The sequence below is a fragment of the Crocuta crocuta genome, unplaced genomic scaffold (genome assembly GCF_008692635.1).
Source record: "Crocuta crocuta isolate KB4526 unplaced genomic scaffold, BGI_CrCroc_1.0 scaffold127, whole genome shotgun sequence".
Taxonomy (NCBI): Eukaryota; Metazoa; Chordata; class Mammalia; order Carnivora; family Hyaenidae; genus Crocuta; species Crocuta crocuta.
Window position 1 is genome coordinate 9,388,970 of NW_027532008.1, and position 26,279 is coordinate 9,415,248.

At 56.3% G+C, this 26,279-nt stretch overlaps 1 protein-coding gene across 1 annotated transcript; it reads left to right on the forward strand.

Annotated features, from left to right (window-relative positions):
* Positions 1 to 6,115: 6,115 nt before the first annotated feature.
* TAS1R2 (taste 1 receptor member 2) lies at positions 6,116 to 24,768 on the forward strand. Its single transcript, XM_077775844.1, is given in 7 exon segments — positions 6,116 to 6,297; positions 8,012 to 8,139; positions 8,142 to 8,311; positions 9,981 to 10,754; positions 15,336 to 15,545; positions 21,898 to 22,021; positions 23,145 to 24,768. Coding segments are annotated over 7 exon segments (2,511 nt in total). The 3' UTR covers positions 24,068 to 24,768.
* Positions 24,769 to 26,279: the final 1,511 nt, after the last annotated feature.

A 26,279-nucleotide genomic window follows, 5' to 3' on the forward strand; every position in this document is an offset into this window, starting at 1 on the left:
GGCCACGCCTGCCCTCCCCGTCCCGGGGCCCGTTGCTCTGGGCTGTTGGCGCGCGGGGTCACGGGCCTGTGGGGAGGGGATGGAGACTCTGACCTTGGCGGGAGCCCCGCCCGGCTCACCCAGGGGCTATCAGTGGTTTGTGCCAGAGAGGGCTTCGCTCAGGGACAGAGCGCAGCCCGGAGGCCCGGGCCGGGGCGCACAGGAGGGAAAGGCGTGGCTGCACTTTACGGTCAGGGACCTGGAGGCCTGTTACTGGTTTTGAGCAAATGGAGTGACTTGCTCAAGGTCACACAATGAGACCCCAGCCTCATCCAGCCTGACAGTGGCCTTGCTGGGTACCGGTTCTCTGCCTTCTGTGGAAGGGCCGGTTCGGAGGAGGTCTGGGGCTCGAAGGCAGGTGTGGGCGCCCACAGCCCGTGCTCCTGCCACTGTTCGTCTCAGGCCCCCGACTCCCAGCTGGTGCTCTTCCACTGCCCTCCCCCACCCGTTTAACTATAGGGCATCGGGGGGTCCAAAGCCGCCGCCTTCGTGCCCCAGCCGTGGGGCTGGTGGCTCCCGCGGCCCCAGGGCCCGCCCTTCGCACGGCCGCCGGCAGCAAGTGCCCGTGTCCTCCGTGGCCCAAGGAGCCTCTTCATTTCCCTGCTGTGGTTGGGGCCCCAGCCACAAGTCCGGGCTCAGAGCGCGAACCATTTGCCTGAGGCCGGATGTCCCCGCCACCGCTGTCCCCGTGGGCCGCCAGTCAGGCATAGACTCTAGGGAAATGAAGGGCCACCTGTGCCGGCTCCTGGCCTCCGGGCCGACCCGGGGCTCCTGGAGGGCTCGAGAGGAGGCAGGGTGAGACCCACCGTCTTCACAGAGATGTGCCTGCCTTTTCACTAATTCGCCGCTACACACATCGCCACGGTCCCCACCTGGGGTCTGTCGGGAGCCAGCACCGGAATGAGCAGGAGCCACGTTGCGGGGGGCGGCCCGCGTGCCCGGCACTGTGCTAGATCCTCACCGCAACCCCCGCAGGCACTCCTGTTACTCCCGTTTTACAGATGGGGAGACTGAGGCATGGGCGGGTGCAGTAACTACTAAAACGGCGGGAGATGAACCCCATCTCTGCCTGCCAGGCCTTTGCTCGTGAGCACTGCTACGGTGCCCTGGGGCACAACCCTGTTGTCAGGCGGACCTGCCTCAAGTCTCATCTTAACCCCCCTTGCCTGTGCCTTGGAGCCTCCCCCTGACCCCAACCCTGGACGTGACGTTTCTCAGGGAGCTGAGGACCCAGCGACCTGTGTCAGGTCCTGTGCTCAGTGAATGAGAACTTGTTCTTTGCTTTCTTTTTTCTTTTTTAATTTTTAAAAAATGCTTATTTCTTTTTGAGAGAGAAGGAGAGAGAGCATGAGCAGGGGAGGAGCAGAGAGAGGGACAGAGGATCCGAAGCTCCCAGGCTCCATGCTGACAGCAGAGAGTCTGATGTGGGGCTCGAACTCACAAGCTGTGAGATCATGACCTGAGCCGAAGTCAGATGCTCAACCAGCTGAGCCACCCAGGCGCCCCAGAGACCTTATTTTCAGCGGCTTCCTCACACCTTCACCCTGGATCCCTGTGCCCAGGAAGGAGGAAAAGCCGGGCATCACTGACCCCTTGTTTCTTTTTTTTTTTTTTTTTTAATTTCTAGGAGAGAGAGACAGCGTGAGCAAGGGAGGGTCAGAGAGAGAGGGAGTCACAGACTGAAACAGGCTCCAGGCTCTGAGCTGGCAGTCAGCACAGAGCCCGACGCGGGGCTCGAACCCATGAACCGCGAGATCATGACCTAAGCGAAAGTCGGACGCTTAACCAACTAAGCCACCCAGGCGCCCCACTGACCCCTTGTTTCTGGGCCCCCTTCTCCCAGTAGGTACCTTGGATCATACCGGCCTGCGAGGGAGGCAGGATTATTTTAGCCCCATTTCGCAGATGAGGAAACTGAGACCCAGGGAAAGAAGGCCTGATCAGTAAGGGGCAGGGACAGAACTTTTCCTGGGGGCCGTGCCAGCACCCCCTCTGCCCTGCTCCCTTGCAGGAACCCAGCAGCTTCTGGGTGGGAGCCGTACAGCCAGCGGGCAGGATGGGGTGCACCTGTCACCGGGGCTCCAAACACAAGCAGCCACAGTCTTGACTCTCGGGTTGTCGGCAGCCACTCTGAATGGTGGAGCAGGTGCCGCACGACCCTCGGGTGCCCAAGGAACATCACACTTCTGCTCAGGGACTCCCCTGTGTCCTCCGGGGCCCCATGTCCAGGCAGTCGCCCTCAGCCCCTGGAGCATTCGGCCCACAGGGGCCAGAGCGGATCTGGGGAGCCGACTCTCCAGACCCCATGACATGCATCCGGGCAGGCGTCAAGAGCCGAGCGGGGCTCAGGGAGGGCCGTGCCTGGGAGAGGTCACACGCCAGCGAGTGGCAGAGCCGGGATTGGAACCCAGCTTGGGCGGATCTGAGCCTTAGAAAGAAGAGTCGTACAGAGTCATGGACCCCAGCCTTCTCTTGGGATCAAAATCGAGAGAGCCACGCCAGGAACAAAGCCGTGGACACTAGCGTAGAATATTTGTTAGCACCCACTGAGCACATTCTTGGTGCATCCGTCTCGTTTACTCGCTCTCGCTGGGGGTGGTGGCTTTGGCCACTTTCTGGGTGAGGACGCAGAGAGGACCCAGAGCCTGCTGTGTGGCCCCCGGCCGCTGGGCTGAGCCCTGAGGGCCCAGCAACAGAACCACCTCGCTCCCCACCCACCCCCGTTCCTTCGCCTGCCCCCTGTGGGACACCGTGGTGGTTCTTCACCCCTGCCGCGGCCTCCTGCGGGGTGGGCCTGTCCACTTCACTTTTGATGTTTAAACTGCTCTCAGCGGATGACGGATGAGGCTGGGGTCTCTGGAAACGGGCCCTGAGGCCTCCCCAGTGACCTTCCTTCGAGGGGTCTCTGAGCCAGGCTGGCTGGGGTCACCTGGCTGCCAGACCTTCTCCCCAAAGGAGGTCCTGCCCACCCACCCCTGGCCCCACCGTAAGCCGGACCGGAGCCAGGTTTCCAGCTGCCCAGTTTGGTCCTGGGGGGAGGCAGCACAGGCCGGAAAGAAAGACTGGACCTGGGCAGGGGGGTGCAGAGCAGCAGTGGAAGGAAGTGCAAGTCAGTGGATAATGGGAAGGTTGGGTGGGGGGAGAGGAGCTGACGCAGTCCCAGTCCCTGGGGCGAGGCCTCTCTTGGGGGTGCCCCCTGCGCTCCCCCCCACCACAACCACCTTGGCAAGGGAAGGAGGGAGGTGCACGGCGGCCCCTTCCAGCCCGAAGCAAATGTGGCTGCTTCCTGCCCGTGGGAGGCAGATGTAAGGCAAATTCACGGCCCGTCCTGACCCGTTTCCTTGTCCCCTCTCCCCCGCATACTTTGCATAAGCCTGTCGTGGCTCTCCATGGCCTCGGCCGCCCGTGGCCACGCAGATGGGAACACGGCGACATGGGGCCCGGACTGGGCCACCAGGGTGACGGCTGTGTCAGGCCCGGGGCGCCCTGGGGCACGTGCCCTGTGCACAGCCCTGATCGAGAATCACGGTGCCGCGGGGTTCCCGGGCGCTTGTCCTCAGAGCGGCCTGCACCCCAGCTTCATCCACCTGCCCCTCTCAGGTGAGGTCCAGGCCAGGGGGGCTGTGGAGAGGGTCCCGTCTGGGGCACCGAAGCCCAGCCCGTGGAGGAGCCTCATGGCCTGAGCCTCGCGCACCCTGGGTTTGCGTGCACGGCCGCATTCACTGGGGGCATGTGCATCAGCGTTCAGAATTTTCATCAGAATCTCAACAGGATCTCATCCCCGAAATGTTAAGAAGCATTGATTCCATTTCATAGGTAGGGTGACCACAGCCCGGGGAATGGCAGTGACTTGCCCAAGGGGAGTTGGGGCACAGCTGGCCCTGACACCGAGGCTTCTGACTCCCTGTCTAGTGCTCCTTCTTCAGATTTTGGCCTTCAGGGAGATCATCCCTGTCAAGGGGGCCCCTCAGTCCCCACCACGTCTCAGAGTCCTCCAATGCACAAACTCGCTGTGTGACTTTGGAAAAGTGACTGTCCCCCTCTGAACCTCAGTCTCCTCATCTACAAAGTGGAGACATAACAACAGCACATCAGGAAGGCAGTGAGAATAGGGGCTCCTGGGTGGCTCAGGCGGTTAAACATCTGATTCTTGATCTCGGCTCAGGTCATGCATGATCTCAGGGTTCATGAGTTCAAGCCCCACACTGGGCTCTGTCCTGATAGCACAGAGCCTGCTTGGGATTCTCTTCCCTTCTTTCTTCTCCTCACCCGCTTTTGCTCTCTCTCCCTCTCTCTGTCTCTCTCTGTCTCTCTGCCTCTCTCTCTGTCTCTCTCTCTCTCAAAATAAATAAACTCGAAGGAAAAGGAAGGTAGTGAAGATAAAGCGGGATGGCAGACGGAGAGGGCGTACCATGAGCCCTCAGGACACGGCAGTGATGGACGTGAACTGTGCGCACGGTCACCACCACCCCAGCAGGCCTCGAGGCATGGACCCTGCCTCGCCCGCAGAGCTCACAGTCTCCGAGGCTACAGGCTGTATCCCTTGTGTGTCCTGGAGGTGTCCCCGGGACCCCGCCCAGCCCTGCCACACAGTGCGCTTGCCAGTATCTGCTGGGTTAGTGGCTCTCACGGCCATCCTGCACCCTGGGTTTGGGGCCACACCCAGGGGCTCCGGTTAATTTAGATGCTTTCTTTCTCTGCCACCTGCTTGTACCCCTGAGCTTGGTTAGAGAGCCTGGCTTTGCTGGGAGTTTCCAGAACATCCCAGGACCCTCCCAGCAACCAGCCTCTTTATTCTCCCTCCTCAGAACTGATGTATGCAATCAATGTGCTCCTGCAGCTCAGAGCAGAGGTGGCCCCTGTGAATTGGGGCCAGGGTCGGTGTCCTTGCGGAGGCAAGGCTCCGACTAGCCCTTGACGAAGGGGCTGGGCTTGGCTGGGGTGGGACAGGGGGAGAGCGTGGGGTTGTCGGTCATTTGTGCCTGGGAGCCCCTCCCCCTACGACCCTGGAACCCAGAGGCCTTAATGGGCCCTGTCTGTAGCCGACCTGTCTGCATTGAGGTTCCGCAGCAGGTGTCCCCAGGCTCCCACCGGGCCACCCAGGGAGCACAGCGACCTTACGTGGACCCGGTTTCGGACCCTAATGGGTGCCCAGTTTGCTTGAAGCCACCTCCCTCCATCCCACTCTGGGGGACTTTGGAAATTTTCAGCTTTCTTTTCTGACGGTGCCCCTGCCCATTGGTGCTGGGTGGGAGGGGGGCACCCAGAGGGGGCTCACCCCGCAGAGCTGACTATTGGGCTGTCGAGCTGACAGATGGCAGCCACCTCCCTCGCTGCGCCTGCTCTCTTTGCTGCAGAACCGCTGCTTTTTAGCAAAGGCCACGACCTCAGGAGGTTATAGGTCGTGGAGATTAAGAACCAGGTCCTAGAATGTGACTGTGTGCCTTGAATCTTCCTTTTTGCTGGTTGTGTAACCCAGAGTGGGCTTCTTAACTTCTCTGTGCCTCGGTTTTCTCATCTGTGGAATGGGGCTGGTCATAGTCCTGGTTATCGTGATCATTAAGCAAGATGGTGAATGGCAAGCGTGCACCAGGATGCCTGTTCTTACTGACGATGGCCGCTACTTTTGGAACACCTGTCCTGGGTCAGATGCCGTATATAAGGTACTACAGGCCAGGAGCAACTTGGTCAGGGTCTACTCTCTCTCCTGGGTGGGCATCTGTGTCCTTTACTCCCAAATGCTGGAAACGTCAGGCGCCTGAGACCCGTCCTTAACCAAGTGGCAGAAGGTTAAGTTGTGTCCACATTAGCAGGACATGCTTTCTCTACCTCCGAAGCGGGTTCTCTCCCAGACCACCCAGGCCCCACCATGCCCCGGGAAGGGATCACCCTAATCCTAGCATCTTCTTCCCCCTCCGGAGTTTTCAAGCTTCTCCACCGGTCCGAGGTGCTTTCCCCTCCCCTTGGGCCATGGCAAGACCGTCACTATGTAAATGTCTGTGCAAATCCCCTGGTGTCAAGCTGCCAGCTCTCTGATGAGGCAGGGCCACCTCCGGGGACCCCTCATTTCCCAGCCATGGGACCCCGGGCCAGGGAAATCTGCTCCCTGATCATTCTGTTGCAGGTCCTGGCTGAGTCGGCCGAGAACTCAGAATTCTACTTGGCCGGGGATTACCTCCTCGGTGGCCTCTTCACCCTCCACGCCAACGTGAAGGGCATCGTCCACCTCAACTTCCTGCAGGTGCCCCAGTGCAAGGAGTGAGTCTCCAGCGTGGGGCGGGAAGTGGCACTGGGAGTGCGGTGGGAAGCCAGGGCTGGTCCTGTGCCCCTCAGGGGACCGCACCAGGGCCGAGGGCTCCAAATGCTGCTCCTCGTTCATTGCCAGCCTCTCATTCTGCATTATCCCCACGGGCCTGCAGGGAGAGACCCTACACGGCTCATGTTACCAAAACCTTGGGCAATTGTATTCTGAAGTATGGAGAGCTGGTTGTCCCAATGCTTCGTCTCTTGATAAAGAATTACAGGGTATTTGAGCCTGGAGGGGTTGTAGAGACCAGCCTCCCCCCACCTACTTTGTCAAGCGGGGAAGGCCTACTGAGTCCATGTCAAGTCCAAGTCTAGAAACCAAGGGTTATGCCTCTGGAGGCCAGAAATGGGGGTTTTTCTGTAGCAGGTTTTCAGACTGAAGGGGAAGGTTGGCATTTCTCTAGGGCTGTTGGTTAGGTGGGAGGACCCGGGTGCTCCAGGACCGGAAGGGATTTCCTCCACTCATTTCGGCCCCTGTAAGCCCCAGGGGGTGGCGGCATCACTCAAGCCTGGGCGAGACATCTTTGTGCAAGCATGAAGGCTGGGATAACGGACTCAGCCTGGGATGATGCAGTAGTGACTTGGTGCACAGAGGGTGAAGGCATTCTGTGAGACGGGGAAAGAAGAGTGTGCAACACATGCTGAAGGGCTGACTATAAGAAATGTGCCTTTTATGTGATGTCGGGGAAGCTTACCTGCTGGTTTGGGAATGATGGAGGTGGTACCCGTGATGGTGTGAGGCACATCTCTGAATGAATGTTCTGATACCTGTGATCACGGTGGGGAGTCCAGTGATGGTGGTAATGCTGATGATGTTGATGGCAGTGACAATGGTGATAAGGCAAATGGTGAGGAGTATGGTGACGGTGGCGGTGGTGGTGGTGAAGATGATGGTGATGGTGGTGGTGATGATGGTGATGAAGATGATGGCTGTGGTGATGGTGGTGATGGTGGTGGAGGTGATGAAGATGAAGATGATGGTGATGAAGATGACATTGTGATGATGATGGTGGTGGTGGTTTTGATGGTGGGGCAGTGGTGTTGATGGCGATATGGTGGTGATGGTTGTAATGATGGTGATGGTCATGATGGTGATGAAGACGATGATGGTGGTGGTGATGGCGGTGATGGCGGTGATGGTGACAGTGGTGATGAAGATGATGGTGATGGCGGTGATGGTGACAGTGGTGATGAAGATGACGGTGATGGTGGTGATGGTGATAAAAGTGGTGGTGGTGGTAGTGACAGTGGTATTGGTAATGGTGGTTGCAGACATGTGGTTATAGTGAGGGCAGTGGTGGTGATATGGTTAATAGGAATAGTAGGCGATGCTGACAGTAATGACAGAGGTTATAGCAGATAATGGTGGTCACATTGGTGGACGTGGGTAGAATCGTGGTAGAGATCACAGGGATGGTGGTAGTGGTGGCAATGGTAGTGATCAATGGTAGCCACGGAGATCAGTGTCAGAGGTGGCTGTAGGGATGATGGTGATTCTGGAGATGTGGTAGGTGACAATGGTGTGATAAAAATGCCAGAATCTTCCGGAGTGGCTCCTTGGGCCACTCCTTGGTTTTCCTGTGGCAGGCAGAGGGGACCCTCTGGCTCTTCCATCCCTTCCCTTTCTCACTCTAGCCCTGCTTCCCACCCCATGGGGTTCCCCCAGGTATGAAATGAAGGTGTTGGGCTACAACCTCATGCAGGCCATGCGCTTTGCGGTGGAGGAGATCAACAACCACAGCAGCCTGCTGCCCGGGGTGCTGCTGGGCTACGAGGTGGTGGATATCTGCTACATCCCAACAACGTCCAGCCCGTGCTCTACTTCCTGGCACAGAGGGACTACTCTCTGCCCATCCAGGAGGACTACAGCCACTATGTGCCCCGTGTGATGGCTGTCATTGGCCCTGACAACTCCGAGTCCACCATGACGGTGGCCCATTTCCTCTCTCTCTTCCTCCTTCCACAGGTGAGGCCCCTGGGTCCTGGCGGAGGGAGCTAAGGGGCAGACGAGTGGTTATCCTGGGAGCTCGCTTCCCCCCACCAGTCATGGGGATACGAGGAGGCGGCAAGTAGGATCAGAACGTCAGCCCCAATCCTAGGAAGCCAGCCCAGCCTCTTGGTTAAGAGCTCAGGCTTTGGTGGCAGACGGACCTGGGTATGCCCTTGGCTCTGAGTCTTGGCCATGCTGAGGTCCTAAGCAGATGTCTTAACTCTTCTGAGCCTCACCTTCCACACCTATAAAATGGGATGGTAAGAGTTTCATCCTAGGGCCGTCTGAAGGTTAAAGGTGTTACCTACGTAGGAGTTTGTAGGACGCAGAAGCTAGTCCACTCACGTCATGGTACGTAAGCATCTTGCACAGAAGTGAAAACTCAAGGAGTGCTCGACATTATCCCGCACCGAGGCCCCGCACAATTCCTGCGCGTTACAGGTCCTCAGAAAAGTGCCATTAGTATGACTACTGTTATTGTAAGCGTCGGCATCATTGTGATTAAAAGTGCCTAGGCCAGAACTGGCCTAAAAATTTTATGCATTAAAAAAAAAAGTTTTTATGCATTCATGAGCAGCTAGCACAAGTCTTGACACATAGTAGGTAGTTACACTGTAAGTTTTGCTGTCATTTTTTTGTTATGTAAGGTGCCAGGGGTCTGACTCGTAGCAGGTGCTCAGCAAATATTAATATGCTTATGTGAAGCATCTTGTCCAGGACTAACCTCATCCTTTCATGCATTTAGCAAGTATTTATGGAGTGCCTCCTGTGCTAGGTGCTGTTGTAGGGCTGGGGACACAGTGGGAAACAAAACCCAGCACATCTCTCCTAGCGGGAGGGCCAGGCCACGTCAGTAAACACGTGACACAGGCTGTTGGAAAGTGAGACGTGCACGGGACAAAATTAAAGGCCAGCAGGGTGAGGGAAGCTGGGCAGGTCGGTGGGCAGGTGGAGCGGGTAAGGGGGAACCGCAGTTTCAAGTGGGGTGGCCGGGGGACGTCTTTCTGACAATTGGACAAAGACCTGAGGGAGATGAAGGGGTGAGGGAGCTATGTGGGTGTCTAGGAGAAGAGCATTCCAGAAGAGGGGGCAGCGAATCCAGAGGCCGGCAGGTGCCTGGTGCATTGGCTAAGCTGGTGAGCCTACCTGGGACCAGGTGGGAGAGGAGGAGGAGATGAAGTCAGAGAGGTGAGGGCTGGGGTCAGTGACGGGGCCCCTTGGGGGCCACTGAAGGACTCTGGAGTGACACTAGTTGCTGTTGATTTTGTTTTTTTTTTTAATTTTTTAAAATGTTTATTTATTTTTGGGACAGCGAGCAGGGGAGGGGCAGGGAGAGAGGGAGACACAGAATCCCAAGCAGGCTCCAGGCTCTGAGCTCTCAGCACAGAGCCCGACACAGGGCTTGAACTCACAGAGTGTGAGATCATGACCTGAGTCCAAGTTGGACACTTAACTGACTGAGCCACCCAGGCGCCCCTGTTGGGGGGTTTTGAGTGGAGGAGTAAGGTGACCGAGGCCACCTGGCTGCCAGGAACGGCAGAGACAGCCAAGCAGAAGGGTGGGCGGAGGCTGTGGTGGCCTGGGCGGGGTGATGGTGGCCCGCCGAGGCCCTGGCTCACGCGGGCCGCCCTGCGCTCTCCGGCAGATCACCTACAGCGCCGTCAGTGACGAGGTGCGCGACAAGCAGCGCTTCCCGGCCGTTCTGCGCACCGTGCCGGGCGCCGATCACCAGATCGAGGCCATGGTGCAGCTGATGGTGTACTTCCGCTGGAACTGGATCGTCGTGCTGGTGAGCAGCGACGACTACGGCCGCTACAACAGCCAGCTGCTCAACAACCGCCTGGCCGGCCGCGACATCTGCATCGCCTTCCAGGAGACGCTGCCCATGCCGCAGTCCAACCAGGCGGTGACGCGCTGGGAGCGCCGGCGCCTGGAGGCCATCGTGGGCAAGCTGCAGCAGAGCTCGGCCCGCGTCGTCGTCCTGCTGTCGCCAGACCTGGTCCTGCACAACTTCTTCCGCGAGGTGCTCCGCCAGAACTTCACGGGCGTCGTGTGGATCGCCTCCGAGTCCTGGGCCATCGACCCGACCCTGCACAACCTCACCGAGCTGCGCCACACGGGCACCTTCCTGGGCATCACCACCCAGAGCGTGCCCATCCCAGGCTTCAGCGAGTTCCGCGTGCGCCCCGCCTGGGCCGGGCCGCCCGCGCCCAACAGGACCAGACGGGGGGCCACCTGCAATCAGGAATGCGACCGCTGCCTCGACACCGCCGTGTCCTTCAACAACGTCCTCACGCTCTCCGGCGAGCGCGTGGCCTACAGCGTGTACTCGGCCGTCTACGCCGTGGCCCACGCGCTGCACCGCCTCCTACGCTGCACCCAGACCACCTGCTCCAAGGGGGTGGTCTATCCTTGGCAGGTGAGGCCCCGCCCACGGAGAGTCAGGGCCACGCAGGCGCAGAAGAGCCGTTGCCATGGAGACTACTTAGCCTCCCCCCTGTCTGGCTGGGTCCAGGGCAAACTGGCGGGAGAGGCTATGGGACACGCCCTGCCTCCAGACACATGGGACCAGACGTCCTTCATGGTGACAAAATGCCTTTTTTTTTTTTTTTTTTTTAATTAGTGTAATCACTGCCATCCGAGAAAGCCTGTCCTGGCAGCAGATTTGGGTGAAGTTCCCTGGAAGGAAGTGGGCACCCCAGTCCCCCACCTCCTCTCCTGGGAGGTGGCCTAGGGCAAGGACTTGGGTGTTCAGCTCTCTGAGGCTCTGCCTTGGGTTTATGCATCTTCTCTCGTCCCAGGTCTGGACGATTCAGGAGTAAAGAGGGAGGAGTCGCCTGGATTCAGACCTGGAATTTAAATATGTAGTTTTCTGTTTTGCACCATTTAGTTAGTTCTTTAAAAAAAAACTTCCCCTTTCTTTTTTTTTTTTTAAATGTTTATTTATTTTTGAGAGACAGACACAGAGCATGAGCAGGGGAGGGGCAGAGAGAGGGAGACACAGAATCTGAAGCAGCTTCCAGGCTCCAAGCTGTCAGCACAGAGCCTGATGTGGGGCTTGAACCCATGAACTGTGAGATCATGACCTGAGCTGAAGTTGGAAGCTTAACTGAGCCACCCAGGTGCCCCTACTTCCCCTTTCTCTTAATATTTGTAACCTCTCTCTCTGCCCCATAACCTCAGAGCCTAGCCTTGCAAGCGTAAGTGCTTATTTTTTTCTAAAACTTCAGTTATTCTTCCTTCCTTCCTTCCTTTCATTCATTCATTCATTCAAATAATTTATTGTCAAATTGGCTTCCATACAACACCCAGTGCTCATCCCTACAAGTGCCCTCCTCAGTGCCCATCACCCACTTTCCCCCTCCCCCACCCCCATCAACCCTCAGTTTGTTCTCTGTCTTTAAGAGTCTCATGGTTTGCCTCCCTCTCTCTTTGTTTGTAACTATTTCTTTCCCCTTCCCCTCCCCCATGGTCTTCTGTTAAGTTTCTCAAGAGCCACATCTGAGTGGAAACACACGGTGTCTGTCCTTCTCTGACATGTCACTCAGCATAATACCCTCGAGTTCCATCCACGTTGCTGCAAATGGCAGGATTTCACTCTTTCTCATTGCCACGTAGTATTCCGTTGTGTAGATAAACCACATCTTCTCGATCCATTCGTCACTTGATGGACACTCAGGCTCTTTCCATGATTTGGCTATTGTTGAGTGTGTTGCTATGAACATTGGGGTCCATGTGCCCCTGTGTGTCAGCACTCCTGTGTCCCTTGGGTAATTCTTAGCAGTAAAATGCAGTATTCTCTAAAGGAATTCTAGCCTCCGCCAGCAGAATATTATATTTTACTGTATGTCCTCCTATGTTAATAACATACGTGATTATCATGGGTGCTTTCCTGCCTCTTGAGCATCCAGGAGGCACCCTAACTCGTGACCATCCTGTGAGGTCGCTAATCCACAGATAGGAAGGCTGAGACGGGATCAAAGTGGCCCGTCTGGGCCAGTTTTAGTGGTAAGCGGCAGTCCGTGGCTGTGAGCCCCCTGATTTTCCCACCGTACCGTTCAGCTCTCCGAAGCCGAGAGTAGCAATATCTGTGATGAGGGGCCGTTGACTTCTTTCCTCTGCTAACAGTAGGGAGCAGACAGCACCCATCATAGCAACCCATTTCCTGAGCACCCGCTACGTGCCAGGCCCCGGCAGGGCACTGTGGGCACGCCGGACCCTCATCAGAGCTGCAGTGTGTGTGTGTGTGTGGGTGTGTGTGTGGGTGTGGGTGTGTGTGTGTGTGAAGCGGCATCACTGTGACCAGGCCACTGTGACCAAAGAATGGGGGCCAAAGGGAGCTGCAGGTGGCACCCCTGCAGGGCAGCAGGTGCCGGATGGAGGAGCTGAGGCTTTGCTCTAGAAGCAGTAGGAGCCCACCGGGAGTTCCGGGGCAAAGCACTGAGACTGCTGTTTTGGAGAGAATCCAACAGGCCGGTTCGGGGTTGAGGTGGATGGGGGACAGGGACAGGAAGTGGGGAGCCCGGAGCATCATCCTATGGTAACGTTGCCCAGAGTCTCCACCGGCGTGAACAGCGGAAACGATGCCCTTTTGCGCAGACACGTTCAACCAGAATGCCCTCCGCTGGGGGTAGACGCCGCCCTGCAGCGGCCGCGTGGCCTGGCGAGGGGCCGAGCTGAGCTCCGGCTGTCCCTCCCCATTACCCCCCTGCTGCGGGGCCCCCCGCCCCGATGCTGGGTCACGCCACGCCACCCTGTGGGTTTTTGACATACAGAGCACTTACCCCAAGTTGTTTTGATTGTGTTTATTCACTTGCTTTCTTGTTTGCTGGCTATTCCCCACCACCCCCTCCTCCCAAACGTAGGCCGGAAACAGCAGGGACCTCCGAGGCCCACGTCCTATTCCGTGCTGTCTCCTGAGCTGCTGGAACTGGGTCTGGCTCAGCACGGACTCTCAGTGAATATTTATTGAATAAGTGAATGTGTGAATGAATGAATGAATGAGCCCCTACTGTGTCCCAGCAGGGCGCTAACCCCTCTATGTGACTGATCAGCTATCTCCAGATGCCCTGTGAGTAGACACTGTTACTCGATGGTCGCTGCCCATATGGAGGTGAGGTGGAGGCCTAGGAAGTGGCCACGCGGTGGTGATGCTCCAGGGCAGGGCAGGGGGGATGGAGAGGAGGGCAGCCCTCAGAGAGGCAGGGAGGGAGAGGCCCGGGTGAAGAGGAGGCTTGGAGATGAAGGCGAGGAGGGCGCTCTGCCCGTGGTGATGGGGAGGGCACGATTAGCGGGAAGCTGGGGAAAATCCAGGCTGACAAATGTGAGCAGGGCGCCGGCAGCCTGAGGGAAAACGTTCAGCGCATTATGGAATCATAGAGCATTGGAGTTGCAAGGTGTTCTCAGAGTCTTGAGGTCCAATCTTTTTTATTTTATTTAACAGGGTCAGGGCTGGGGCCGGTGGGGCCCTAACAGGGACCGGCCAGCCAGGACCACAGGCTGGGGCGTTTGCCATGGGCTCACCATCCCCACTTCCTCTTCACTGCGTCCTTCTCTCCGCCTCTGTCCACCCCACATCTCAGCTTTCATCCATCTGCCTGTCTGTTGGGAGGCAGAGCTTTGTCCTCAGGCGGACCTGAGTTTGAATCCAGCTTGGCCACCGCTCGCTGTGCAACCTTGGGCAAGTTAATGAATCTCTCTGAGCCTCCGATTTCTCATGTGCTAAGTAGAAGGGATGCTATGCACCCTGCCGAGTTTTTGCGAGGACTCGCGATGACCTGTGCACGTTACCTGGTGCCGAGATGAATGTCTTCTTTCTCCTCATTCATTTCTGACACCAGTGTCAGGACAGTGATAGCCCAAGCCTTGTCCCAGCCAGGAGAGCTGCAGGGACAACACTTGCTGACCCCCGACCTTCGAGCCCCGGAGTCCCAGGTTGCTCAGCCCAGCCTGGCCAGGTCCCTGTGCGGATGTGACATGGACGCCCGGACTGGGTTCCCCGAAGGCCCCCACAGCGTCCTGACCCCCACCCAGAGGCCACCCCCTGGAAGGAGCCTCCCTCCTCTCAGCTCTCAAGATCCCGGCCCTCAGTCCCGGCAGCATGTGTGAATTCCAAAGAGCCTTCCAGAGCCAGGACCCCACTCCCTGGGCAGAGCGGGAAGAAGGCTGCGGCCCGAATCCCTCGGCTGGCTGTCTGTCGGTCCCTGAGGTGGGGTGAGCTCTGGACCCCCAAAACATAGCCCAATAGACTTTCTCAGTGATGGAGGGAAAATCTAAGAGTCAGATTGATGGAGTATCTAAGTTGGAAGCTCTTTCAGGGGGGGAGGATCCGCCCACCCAGAGAGGTTCAGTGACTTGCCCAACGTCACACAGCAAAATGAAAAAAGAGCTCAGATTGGAATTCAGGCCAAAGGATGCCCAGTGCAGAGCATATTCCGGTTTTATCCAGCTTCTGCATTCTCAGAGTGACAGGGGATGGCACCGGGGAGAGACTGGAGAGTGGCCTCTGACTGTGGGGGAAACGGGAAGTACCCAGGGGGCAGGGGCGAGTGCAGCTGACCCTTGCAGGTGAGAGAGGCAGTGGACTCTGGAGCCCAGGTATCGGGTCCCCGAGGGATGGCCAAAGTGACTTCCAGAGGGAAGGAATAATATCAGCACCTCGGCCGGAGGGGACTACTTCCTAGTGTTCAGGCGCCGTGCTAAGCTCCCAACATTGGGAAACTCCTGTATTGCTTCAGGGCCCGCAAGACTGGGTTTTTGCTCTCCTACTTTGCAGAAGAGGAAATGGCGCTCTCGGAGGTTCAGAGCGGGGGCAGAGCTGGTGCCTGGACCCACTGTGTCTGACCGCAGAGCCGGGGCTCTCAGCCACCGGCCCCCGGATGGCCACATCTACGGTCTCATTGCCCCCTAGTTCGGGTGTGGACACCAAGTCTCGTGGGGTAGTAGAATCTCCCCCAGGTCTGGCCCGACTTCTGATGCCGGCTTCACTTCCTTCCTCTAGCTGCTTCAGGAAATCTGGAAGGTCAACTTCACCCTCCTGGGCCACCAGATCTTTTTTGACAAGCAAGGGGACCTGCTCATGGGCCTGGAGATCGTCCAGTGGCAATGGGACCCGAGCCGGAACCCCTTCCGGAGCATCGCCTCCTACTGCCCGGTGCTACGACAGCTGAGGGCCACCGGTAACGTCTCCTGGCACACGGCCAACAACACGGTCAGCTCTCGGAGGGCTGGGGGGCGGGCCGGGGTTGGGGCTGGGCACCGGCTGGTGCAGGGGTGGCAATGGCCCTGGTGGGGTCCCTATTTGTGGGTGTCCCTCCCATTGACTAAGCTCTGTGGAAGTCTAGGGCTTTCTGACGCCTCAAGACCCAGGGGCTCGGTGGCTGAGCAAAGTGAACGTGGACCAGTGTGTGCAAAGGACCTCGATTCTCGTGTCAACCCTAGAAAATAGTTGCTGCTATCCCTCCTACTTTATGAGTTGGAAAACTGAAGGCACAGAGCGGTTGCATGACTTGCCTAAGGCCACACAGCTTTTGCCTGTCTCTATATGCAGCATTCAGGCTACATCCTATCGATTAATACTCCCATTTTGGGGACAGTAGCTGTGCCCTCAACTATCTGACATCTGTCTAAGTCTCCTTTGTATTACCCTCTTGGATTATAAGCTGTCAGAATGGCCGCGATGTGGGGAGAGATAGAGACCCAGCCTTGTGGGGTTGCCGGGGGTGGGGGTGGGGATCTAAAAGCTCAAAGAGCTTTTAGGAGCCAGGGCACCTGGGTGGCTCAGCTGGTTAAGCATCTGACTCTAGATCTCAGCTCAGGTCTTGATATCAGGGTCATGAGTTCAGACCCCGAGTTGGGCTCCATGCTGGGCGTGGAGCCTACTTAAAAAAACTGATAAAATAAAAGTGTGGAGTGCCTTCGCCAGACCCCTAACATACCACACACTTTGCCCCGGTTTCTGGGGTGACTGGTGCTGCTGGTTCCCGAGCTTTTGGGGAGATTTAAGGAGTCTGTTGGGTTGGTGTCTTTATTGGTTTATGAGGGCTGCTGTCACAAAGGGCCACAGTCTGGGGGCTGGAGGTCCAAACTCAAGCTGTCAGTAGGTTTGGTTCCTTCTGAAGACTGTGAGGGAGAATGTTCCAGGCCTCTCTCCCAACTTCTGGTGGTTAGCTGGCCATCGCTGGCTTTCCTTGGCTTGGGTTTTCTCACTCAAGGTGTGGTCACCTCCACAGGGCACTCTCCCTGGGGGCGTGTCTGTCTCCAAATCTCCCCTTTCATAAACACATCGGTTATATTGGAGTGGGGGCCCATCCCCCCCCAGGATGACCTCATTTTACCTAATTACATCTGAAATGATCCTACTTCCAAATAAGTTCACATTTTTAGGTCCTGGGGTTTCAGACGTCAGGTAACTTTGAGGGGACGAACAGTGTCTTGGCCTGGGTTTGTTTGTTTGTTTGTTTGTTTGTTTGTTTTCCTGGAAAGCAGAGCCTGAGGCAAGGGTTTATGTGCTGACAGTTTCTTCCAGGATACACTCTGTGGGAACAGGAGTGGGTGAGGTGGGAGAGTCCATTAGGGATAGAAAGAAAGGCATAGAAGGGAGTGTTGTCACGCTGGACACCGATGGTGAGCTCAATCTTACCAGGACTCTCTGAGGGGCCACTTTAGAATTGTCGCCAAGGGGAAGAAGAGGATGGAATGGACCCATCGGTCTGTACCTCCCCCCCTCCCCCTCGCTGTGGTCCAAGGTCGCCGCCTGGGGAGTTAACTTGTTTGTGCTTCCAGGGCCACACATGTGGGGGTGCCTGGCGGCTTCCCACAAGCATCTCACACCACAGCCCCAGGGCACAGAGCGGAAGGGCCGGAGGGCAGTTCAGGGGAGGTGCTGACAGGTAACACTTGTGTGGATTGGTTGCCATGGCAACGGCAAGCCGAAAAGGTGGGCTGAGAGGCCATAGCGACGTCCGCTCCTCGATGAGCTCACTGTGACGGCGACCTCCCCCAGCCTGCCCGGTCTCTTCGCGGGGACTTGAGTGGACACTGTGGTCACAGGCCCTGCAGCCGCCGTGGGGGCCAGGGGGAGCCGGCGCTCCTCATCTCTCCCTCCCGCCGTCCATTCCGGAGTCTTTTGCCCTCGGCCACTTGGCTGGTGGGGTGTTCTGGACATTTGTCCCCAGGTGCCTGAGCCCGTGGTCGCCTCGTCCTTGCCAGCCTGTGGCTGTGGCAGGCGTCTAGCAGCAGTAATGACCGGGCTGCTGCAGGGAATCTTCAGGATTCCAGACCAGCTCCTTCCTACCCTCTTGTGTGGTGGGGACCTGCCCCCCCCCCCACTAATCCAAGTCAATTACCTCCTCTCTTGACCTTCTCACTCCCTGGCGTGCGGCCCCTGAAATAACCAGGTGGCACCTCGCACCCATTTTGTCTGCCGGTGGACGTATTCGTCTTTGGAGGCCAGACCCTGAATTCCAGAAGAGTCTAGCTGGTGGGGACGGGAAGCACCAGTTCTACAATGAGCTCCTGAGAACAATGGTGAGGGTGGCCGATCCTTCTTCCATGCCGCGGTGGTGGCTGGACCCACGTATTCTAGCTGTTGGGGCCACAGTGCTATATACTCGCTTTTCATGCAGTGCTTATACCTCACCCTGAAGGGCAGTGTCCCCACCCTCGAGGTGCTGGCTGTCGCCCAGCTGGTACCTTACCGTCGGTTTATCAGACGGGATGCCTGCCAATGATGCTGTGGAATGTGTGGGGATCAGTGGATCCTGTGGTCATGTGCCCATGTCACGCCCCCTTTGCCATACGCTGGGTCCCTTGTCTGAGGTGATTCATGGGGGACCCATGACAGTAACTTGTTGGGGTGCCGCATGGCAGACGGGGGGGCGTGTTCTTACACAGGTGATTCGGTGCTCTCTCCAGGGAAGAAGGCACCTGACGTTGATAGCTGTGCCAGCATCTGTGTAGAATGGTAGCAAATCCAGGGCTCAGTGTGGACTCTGGGCTGGAAGGGTAGGTGCTCGGCAGCGGCAGTAGCTATGCCAACCACGGAGAGAGGAAGCCCAAGGGGCTGAGCTCCCGCCCACAGCCTCCACCCTTGACACCGCGAGCACTCGGTGCAAGCCCAGGAGGCTGCCGACAGAGGCCAGCTGAGCTGTATCAGAGGCTGCCTCCTTTCCATCCGGTTCTTCTCCACTCCCTGTGTTCTCGGACTGGCATTGGCCCGAGATGCAAAGATCGTCACGCTTTGCGCTCCCTCCCGTAGGTACACACACACACCTTTCCGCCCAGACGACGTCTTCTCCACTCTTCTGGTCTTGCTCAGGCCCCCTGAGCCACCGGCCAAGCCAGTCATCACTGCCTGGGGATCCTGGGAATATGCACATCCAGGGCCTTTTTCCATCCACACGTGTTGTGGGGGACATCGTCCCTCATCGCCGCCCTTCAGGGGCGCCCCCAAGAGGACCTTACTGTGGCAACAGTCCGTGCTGAGCTCACGTTGATACATCAAGCTGCGAAGAGATCACCTCGAATCACTGACTTAAGAAACACACACTCCCCCCGCCTCCCCAGGCCGGCTTTGGCCTGATCCCAAATGCGCCATTTCCGTTGCATGGACGTTTGCCGCTCTTCCTGCCTGACCACACGACTCCGTGCATCTGAGGGTCCCTTGATGTCCTGAGGCCACGTGCTCATTGTCCACGAAGACCCAGCAGGACACTGGGAGCTGACTTTCAAGTAGAGAGTGGTGCTGTACGGCGGAAGGCGTGCTGGAGCTGGGGTTTGCAGTCTCGTGCTGGGGCTTGCCCGGCTTGTCTCCAGCAGGCCACACTGGCAACAGCAGATCTGCGTGGCATATGGCCCGAGTGGCAAGGACGGCGTGTCCTCAGCAGAGGCCTTCCTCCTCCGGGCTTGGCATTGTTCGCCTGGACACTGGAAGTCATTTGAGTCCCCCGATAAATGTGGGTGGAGCGGTATTTCCAAGAGCGATTTATGCTGTCCCCTAAATCTCAAGAGGCTCACCAAGTGCCATGCATCTCTAATGGTAGAAGGCAGAAGATGTCACAACTCGTTCTTTCGCAGAGAGGATGTCCTGGCCTTTCCCAGACCACGGGAACCCCGAAAGCATCACCAGTGTGGCCGGGCCCATTTCATGTACCCTTATACCTAAGCATCCGTGTCTTACCCGGCGTGAAGGGTGCTCCCTGCTTCCTCCTCACCAGACGCCGTGGGTACGGTGCCCGGAATAAAGTGGGTCAGCATCATGTTCTGCAGAATGTCAGAGTGGTCCAGTTCCGTGTGGGCCAAACCAGGACGGAGAATAGAAGCGTAAGCTTAGCTCTGTAATAAGACAGTAAATGGTAGTGACTTGAGAGCTTTCTCCTCCTTTACTGGGCATTTATGGCTGGACAATCCCCTCTAAGTACTGCATTCGCTGCCTTCTGTAAGTTTTGATATATATTAACGTAATATAATTTTTTAATGTTTATTTATTTTTGAGAGAGAGAGGAAGTGCGAGCAGAGAAGGTGCAGAGAGAGGAGGGACAGAGGATCTAAAGCTGACTCCATGCTGACAGCAGAGAGCCCGACGTGGGGCTTGAACCTGTAAACTGTGAGATCATGACCTGAACCAAAGTCGATGCTCACCTGACCCAAGCGGCCCTAAAATACATTTTTTAATTATGGAAAAACCCTCTATAATATAAAATTTACCACTTTAACCATTTTTTTCCAATTTTTTTTATTGGGGCAAGATATACATAAACCATTTACCACCTTAACCATCTTAAATTACACAGTTCAGTGGTATTAGGTACATTCACGTTCTTATCATCTGTCACCACCCTCCATGTCCAGAACTCTCCATCTTCAAAATGGAAACTTGGTACTTCTTAAACACCGACTCCCTGCTCCTCTCCACCCAGCCTCTGGAGCCACCATTCCACTTTCCAGTCCTATGACTTTGACTCAGAACCTCATATAAATGGAATCACACAGCTATTGTCTTCTCGTGACTGGCTTATTTCATCAGACAACATCCATTCTGTAGCATGTATCAGAATTTTCTTCCTTCTTTAGACTGAATAATCCAGTACAGGTATATATCCCGCTTCACTAATCGTTCATCCGTCAGTGGACACTTGGGTTGCCTCTACGTTTAAGCTATTGTGAATCACGCGGCTCTAAACGTGGGTGTACAAATATCTCTTTGAGTCTCTGCTCTCAATTCTTGAACATATACACCTGGCGGTGGAAGCTGGATCATGTGTTCATTCCGGTTTTAATTTTTTGAGGGACCGCCATGTTGTTTTCCACCACAGCTGTACCAGCCTACCTTTCTGGCCGAGAACAAAGAGGTTCCAGCCCCTCCACATCCTCACCAACACGGATCATGATCCATTCTGTGATAGTAGCCATCCTAATGGGTGTAGGCTGGTCGTTCACTGCAGTTTTGATTTGCGTTTCTCTAAGGGTTACTGATTGAGCAGCTTTTCAAGTGCTTGTTCGCCATTGGCGTATCTTCTTTGGAGGAATCTCTATACAAGTCCTTCGTTTCTGAGTTAGGAGTTCTTTATATATCCTGGATATTAATCCTTTGGTTGATGTACAATATGCAGCTATTGTCTCCCATTCTGTGGGATGCCTTTTTCCTCTCTCCGTAAATCACTCTCTCTCTCATTTGGTGGACAAACGTTTTAAATTTGCATGGAGTCCCATCCAGGAAGTCGTTGCCAGATCCAGTGTCATGAGACTTGTGCCCCGTGTTTTCTTCTGGCAGTTTTTATGATTTGAGGTCTCCCAGTGAAGTCATGGCTCCATTTTGAGGTAATCGCGTGTGACATTAGGTCCAACTTTATTCTTTGGTACATGGCTCCCCAGTGCTCCCAGCGCCATTCCCTGGAAACATGGTCTTCCCCCCACTGAATGGTCTTGGACACCTGTCAAAACTCACTTGACCGTATGTGTGAGGGTTTGTGTCTGAACTCTATTCTATTTTATTGGTCTGTATGTCTGTCTTTATGCCGGCACCATGTTGCTTTGCTTGCGTGGTTTCGTAGCTACGTGTTGAAGTCAGGAAAGGTGCATCCTCTGGTTTTGTTCATTTTCATTATGGCTTTGGGTATTCAGGGTCCCTTGAGATGCCATCTGAATTTTAGGATAGGTTTTGCCCCCTCCCCCCCACCAAAGTGAAGTTGTTACCTCCCATCGCTGAAAACTCCAGGACTGGACCATGAGACTTCAGGCACGGATGGATCCAGGATCTCACTCTCCAGATCTCAGTTCCTTCGTTGGAAATGTTCCCCCTCTGTGGACACATGGGAGCTGCTCGCAGCCCCAGAGTCGTGTCTTATCTGCCCGCCAATCTCAGAAAGTCTCCGTCTCAATAGCTGCGTGCTGTTCCCTGAAGAGGGCGGGCTGGGTCTCAGGCAGGCTGAACTAAGAGGGTCCCTACAAAGATCCAGTTCCAATGGCAATCTCTGCTCCTCCCCACTCCCGGAGAGGGGCCAGGCTTCCTCTCCCGAGCACCCTGCTAGTCGGGCTCAGGATCTCCACCCTCCTCCCTCCAGATCCCTGTGTCCATGTGCTCCAAGGACTGCCAACCCGGGCAGAAGAAGAAGCCCGTGGGCATCCATCCCTGCTGCTTCGAGTGTCTCGACTGCCTTCCGGGCACCTTCCTCAACCGAACTGCAGGTGGGGCTCGCAGCTCTGCACCCCTGCCCCACCCTGCCCTGGGGCTCTCAGGGCCCTTCTGCCCAAAGGCCAGGGACCCTGTCTGATTCCACTTGTATCTTCCTAACAGACGGTGTAGAGAAAAATCTTCAATGCACGCTGTTGGGGGGCGGGGGGAAGGGACAGTCTCAGCCAGGTGAGGCGGTAACTGATCCCCACTGCACACGCGTGTAGCTGAGGGCCCAGGGGGTCAGGCCAGGGAATGTCCACTGGAGGAACGAACAAACGAATGAATGAATGAACGAACGAACGAACGAATGAATGTCTCTGTCCATAGAAGAAATGTTTCTGGCAGACAGGGATAGGAACTGACTTATCTCTCTGGCCTCCCGAGTGCCTAGAGCAGTTCAGAGCATATAATGTTTGCTCAGCGCATGTGCATTGAGTGCCATCCTTGATGAAGAGAATGGATCTCTCCCCTATAGATCACACACTCCAGGAAGGTGGGGACAATGTCATCTCTCTGTCTACGTTGGCGTTTAGCCATTTCACCATTGGGGCTCAAATTATTTTTTTCATGACTTCACTGATCAGTAAATTAAGTGGTTGCAAACATCTACCAATCAGAGCCCTTACTATGTGCCCAGGAGAGCCCGGGCCACAGAGCCGGTGCTCAACAAAAGTTGGAATGATTTCACAGGCCTTCCTCTTGTAACTGGTCAGTAGGCAGGAGTCAAGGGGCTGGTGGCTATCACAGTGGATGGTGCTCAAAAAATAATTTAAATAAACGGTTGAATGTCCATCTCACCAGAGGGTACAGTCTTAGAAGGAAGGCATTACAGTTGTTAGGCTCTGAGTCAAGGGGACCTTGGTTTACATCCTGCCTCTGTACCTTCCTGCTTTTGTAACTGCCCGGCCGAGCCTCAGATTGCACATCTGTGAAATGGGGCTGCAGCAAGGAGGTGATGGGCCTGCGGATGTGAGGGACGCAGTGAGTGGTAGCTGCCAGTGCGGGCATTGCCCTTAGCTCACGCCCCCTGCCCCACCCCACCCCACCCCTATAGCCTCGCCCGGTGCAGGTGCAGAGGACGTGGGTGCCGGGAAGGTGGGTGTGGCTGACGGGAGCTGCTGCGTTCCCTTGCAGACGAATTTGACTGCCAGCCCTGCCCAAATTACGAGTGGTCCCATAGGAAAGACACCTCTTGCTTCAAGCGGCGGCTGGCCTTCCTTGAGTGGCATGAGGCACCCACCATCATGGTGGCCCTGCTGTCCGTGCTGGGCTTCCTCAGCACCCTGGCCATCCTGGTCATCTTCCGGAGGCACCTCCACACGCCCATGGTTCGTTCGGCCGGGGGCCCCATGTGCTTCTTGATGCTGCTGCCGCTGCTGCTGGCCTATGCGATGGTCCCCATGTATGTCGGACAGCCCACATTTTTCACGTGCCTCTGCCGCCAGACCTTCTTCACCCTCTGCTTCACCATCTGCATCTCCTGTATCACCGTGCGTTCTTTCCAGATCGTCTGCATCTTCAAGATGGCCAGGCGCCTCCCGCGTGCCTATAGCTATTGGGTCCGCTACCACGGGCCCTACGTCTTTGTGGCGTCCTTCACGGTGCTCAAGGTGGTCATCGTGGCGGGCAACGTGCTGGCCACGACCGCCAACCCCACTGCCCGCCCCGACCCCGATGACCCCAAGGTCATGGTTCTCTCCTGCAACTACCGCAAGGCGCTGCTGTTCAACACCAGCCTGGACCTGCTTCTGTCCTTGGCGGGCTTCAGCTTCGCCTACATGGGCAAGGAGCTGCCCACCAACTACAACGAGGCCAAGTTCATCACCTTCTGCATGACCTTCTACTTCACCTCCTCCATCTCCCTCTGCACCTTCATGTCCGTCTACGAGGGGGTCCTGGTCACCATCCTGGACTTCTGGGTCACGGTGCTCAACCTTCTGGGCATCAGTCTCGGCTATTTTGGCCCCAAGTGCTACATGGTCCTCTTCTACCCAGAGCGCAACACGCCCGTCTACTTCAGTAGCATGATCCAGGGCTACACCATGGGCAAGGACTAGCGCCCCCCATCAGCTGCCCAGGGGGCCGGAGGGCTCTGCCCTGGGCGATGGACGCTGGGGACTTGCTTGGTCAGCGCCAGCTGGGGGCAGAGATGCCGGCCCCATTACCAACTCACCCTCCCCTCGGATTCAGCCTTCGCCTGCAAGTTCTCCGCATCCTGGCCATTTTCCCCCACCGGGTGGTGGATGCCTAAAAGTAGTCACACTTTCCCTACAAACTGTTTGGCTTGCGGGGCACCGCCACCCGTTCTAGGGAAAAGATCCAGGGTGACCTACCTATTTATTGGTCGCCAAGACAGAGATGGATTTAAGCAGCCTACAGTCGCCACCTGGTGGTCATAGCGGGTGTCTGCAGGTTCCGGCTCCTTCCCTTCACCCCTGTTGGTGGGTGGGGGGTGGGCAGCTGTGCCGGAAGGCTGGGCTGGGGCTGGTGGGGACGTGGTTCGCCCGGCCCCGAGATCATTCACCACGTGCCCACGTGTCTGAGCCTCACCTCCCAGACTCCCCCCCCCCACCCCCGCAGAGCTTGGGACCCAGCTTCTCTGAGTAATGGCTGCACATAAAGGCTGCTTCATAAATGCTTATGAATAAACCTCACTTGGGCGAAATGAAGGTGTTTCCTTCTTGTTTCCAGAATTCCCCCACCCCCAAGAAAGAAGATTGGGAAAGGAGACCTCAGTTTCAATTTCTGCATTGTCACTTCTGAGCTGTGTACTTTGGGCCAATTCTATTCACTGTTTCGGAGCCTACATGTCCCCTTCTCTAAAATAGGAACAATAAACCAAGAGTGCACCTTACATGCTGTCTGTTGGCCAATTTGACAATATATTATATTAAAAAATAAAAAAATAGGAACAATAACTACTTCACAGGGACATCGGAGGATCAGAGAGAATGGGCATAAGTGCATACAGTAGGTACTCAATAAATGTCAACCAATCCAAGTCCACGTGTCCCTTGAACTGTCAGGCTTCAAAAGAAGGTTGTGTTTCCTTTTTACACCCAAATTTCCGTGGTATATGTTCTAGTCCGTGGTCCTAGCCCCGGGAGGGAAATTCTGGGCTCTGTCCTGGGGTACGTGGGCCTCCCCTGTGCCCAGAGCCACCCTGGCACCGCGGAACCCAGAAGAAGCTGGCATGTTGAGTGTAGCTGTGCCTGTGCCCGTCACCCCCGATGGTGGGGGTAGCCCTGACTTCTCTGTCCAGGGGTCTGAGCCGGCCTGTCCCAGCTCGCCAGGGAGCCGGAATCTCAGTGCAGAAGCCTCCGAGCTGCAGCCTGCAGAGGCCGAGTGACCAGCTCGGGGACCTATTACTGGGGTGACCTGTCTCAGGACGCCCCTGGGGGTGATTTCTAGATTGACCCAACACGGGCCCTGGCAGGAGCAACTTCTGGAGGCTTCCTATGCAGCAGGGAAGGCAGGACTACCTCCCTCCCCGTCCTGAATTCTACCTCTTTCATGCTTCAAGGTGGCGGGTGGTGGGATCTCGCTTTGAGTCATCTGGAGTTTGGGAGAACAGCCTTCAGATTTTGGGGGGCTGTTTCTCCATCATGGCAATGGCGGGGACAGGCCCTGTTTCCCTTCCTGAGCTCTTTCCAGAGCTGGCCCATAGCAGGTGCCCATGTATATGGACGGGACGGCTAAGTCACCGTGCGTGTCTGACCTCCTCCTCCACCACTGTTCCCTCAGGCCCTGCATCATTAATTCCATTCATCTCCCGTGGCCTTGGGTGCTGGGTCCCAAGAGGCATCTAGAAATACAAGACAGGGGCGCCTGGGTGGCTCAGTCAGTTGAGACCCTGACTCTTGATTTCAGGTCAGGTCATGATCCCCGAGTCGTGGGATCGAGCCCCGCATTGGGCTCCATGCTGAGCCTGGAGCCTGCTCAAGATGCTCTTTCTCTCTCTCTGCCCCTCTCCCCTGCTCTCTGTCTCTAAAATAAAAAAAATAAATAAATAAAAAATAAGAAGAACTATCAGACAAACACCTGTGCTCACCACCGGTAAGGAGGCAGCTAAGACGAGTTACCCTCCCTGAAGGCTTCACTGCATCATCCACTCTTTCCTCACGAAACTCTGTTAGTCACTTGGGTACTAGTTTTACAGGCGGGGAAACTCCCCAGCCCCTCACAGCCGGGACCTGGAGCCGCGGGAGGTGGGGTGGAGAACCCGGTCACAGTCCCGGGGGGGGGGGGGGGCAGGAGACAGAATATGCA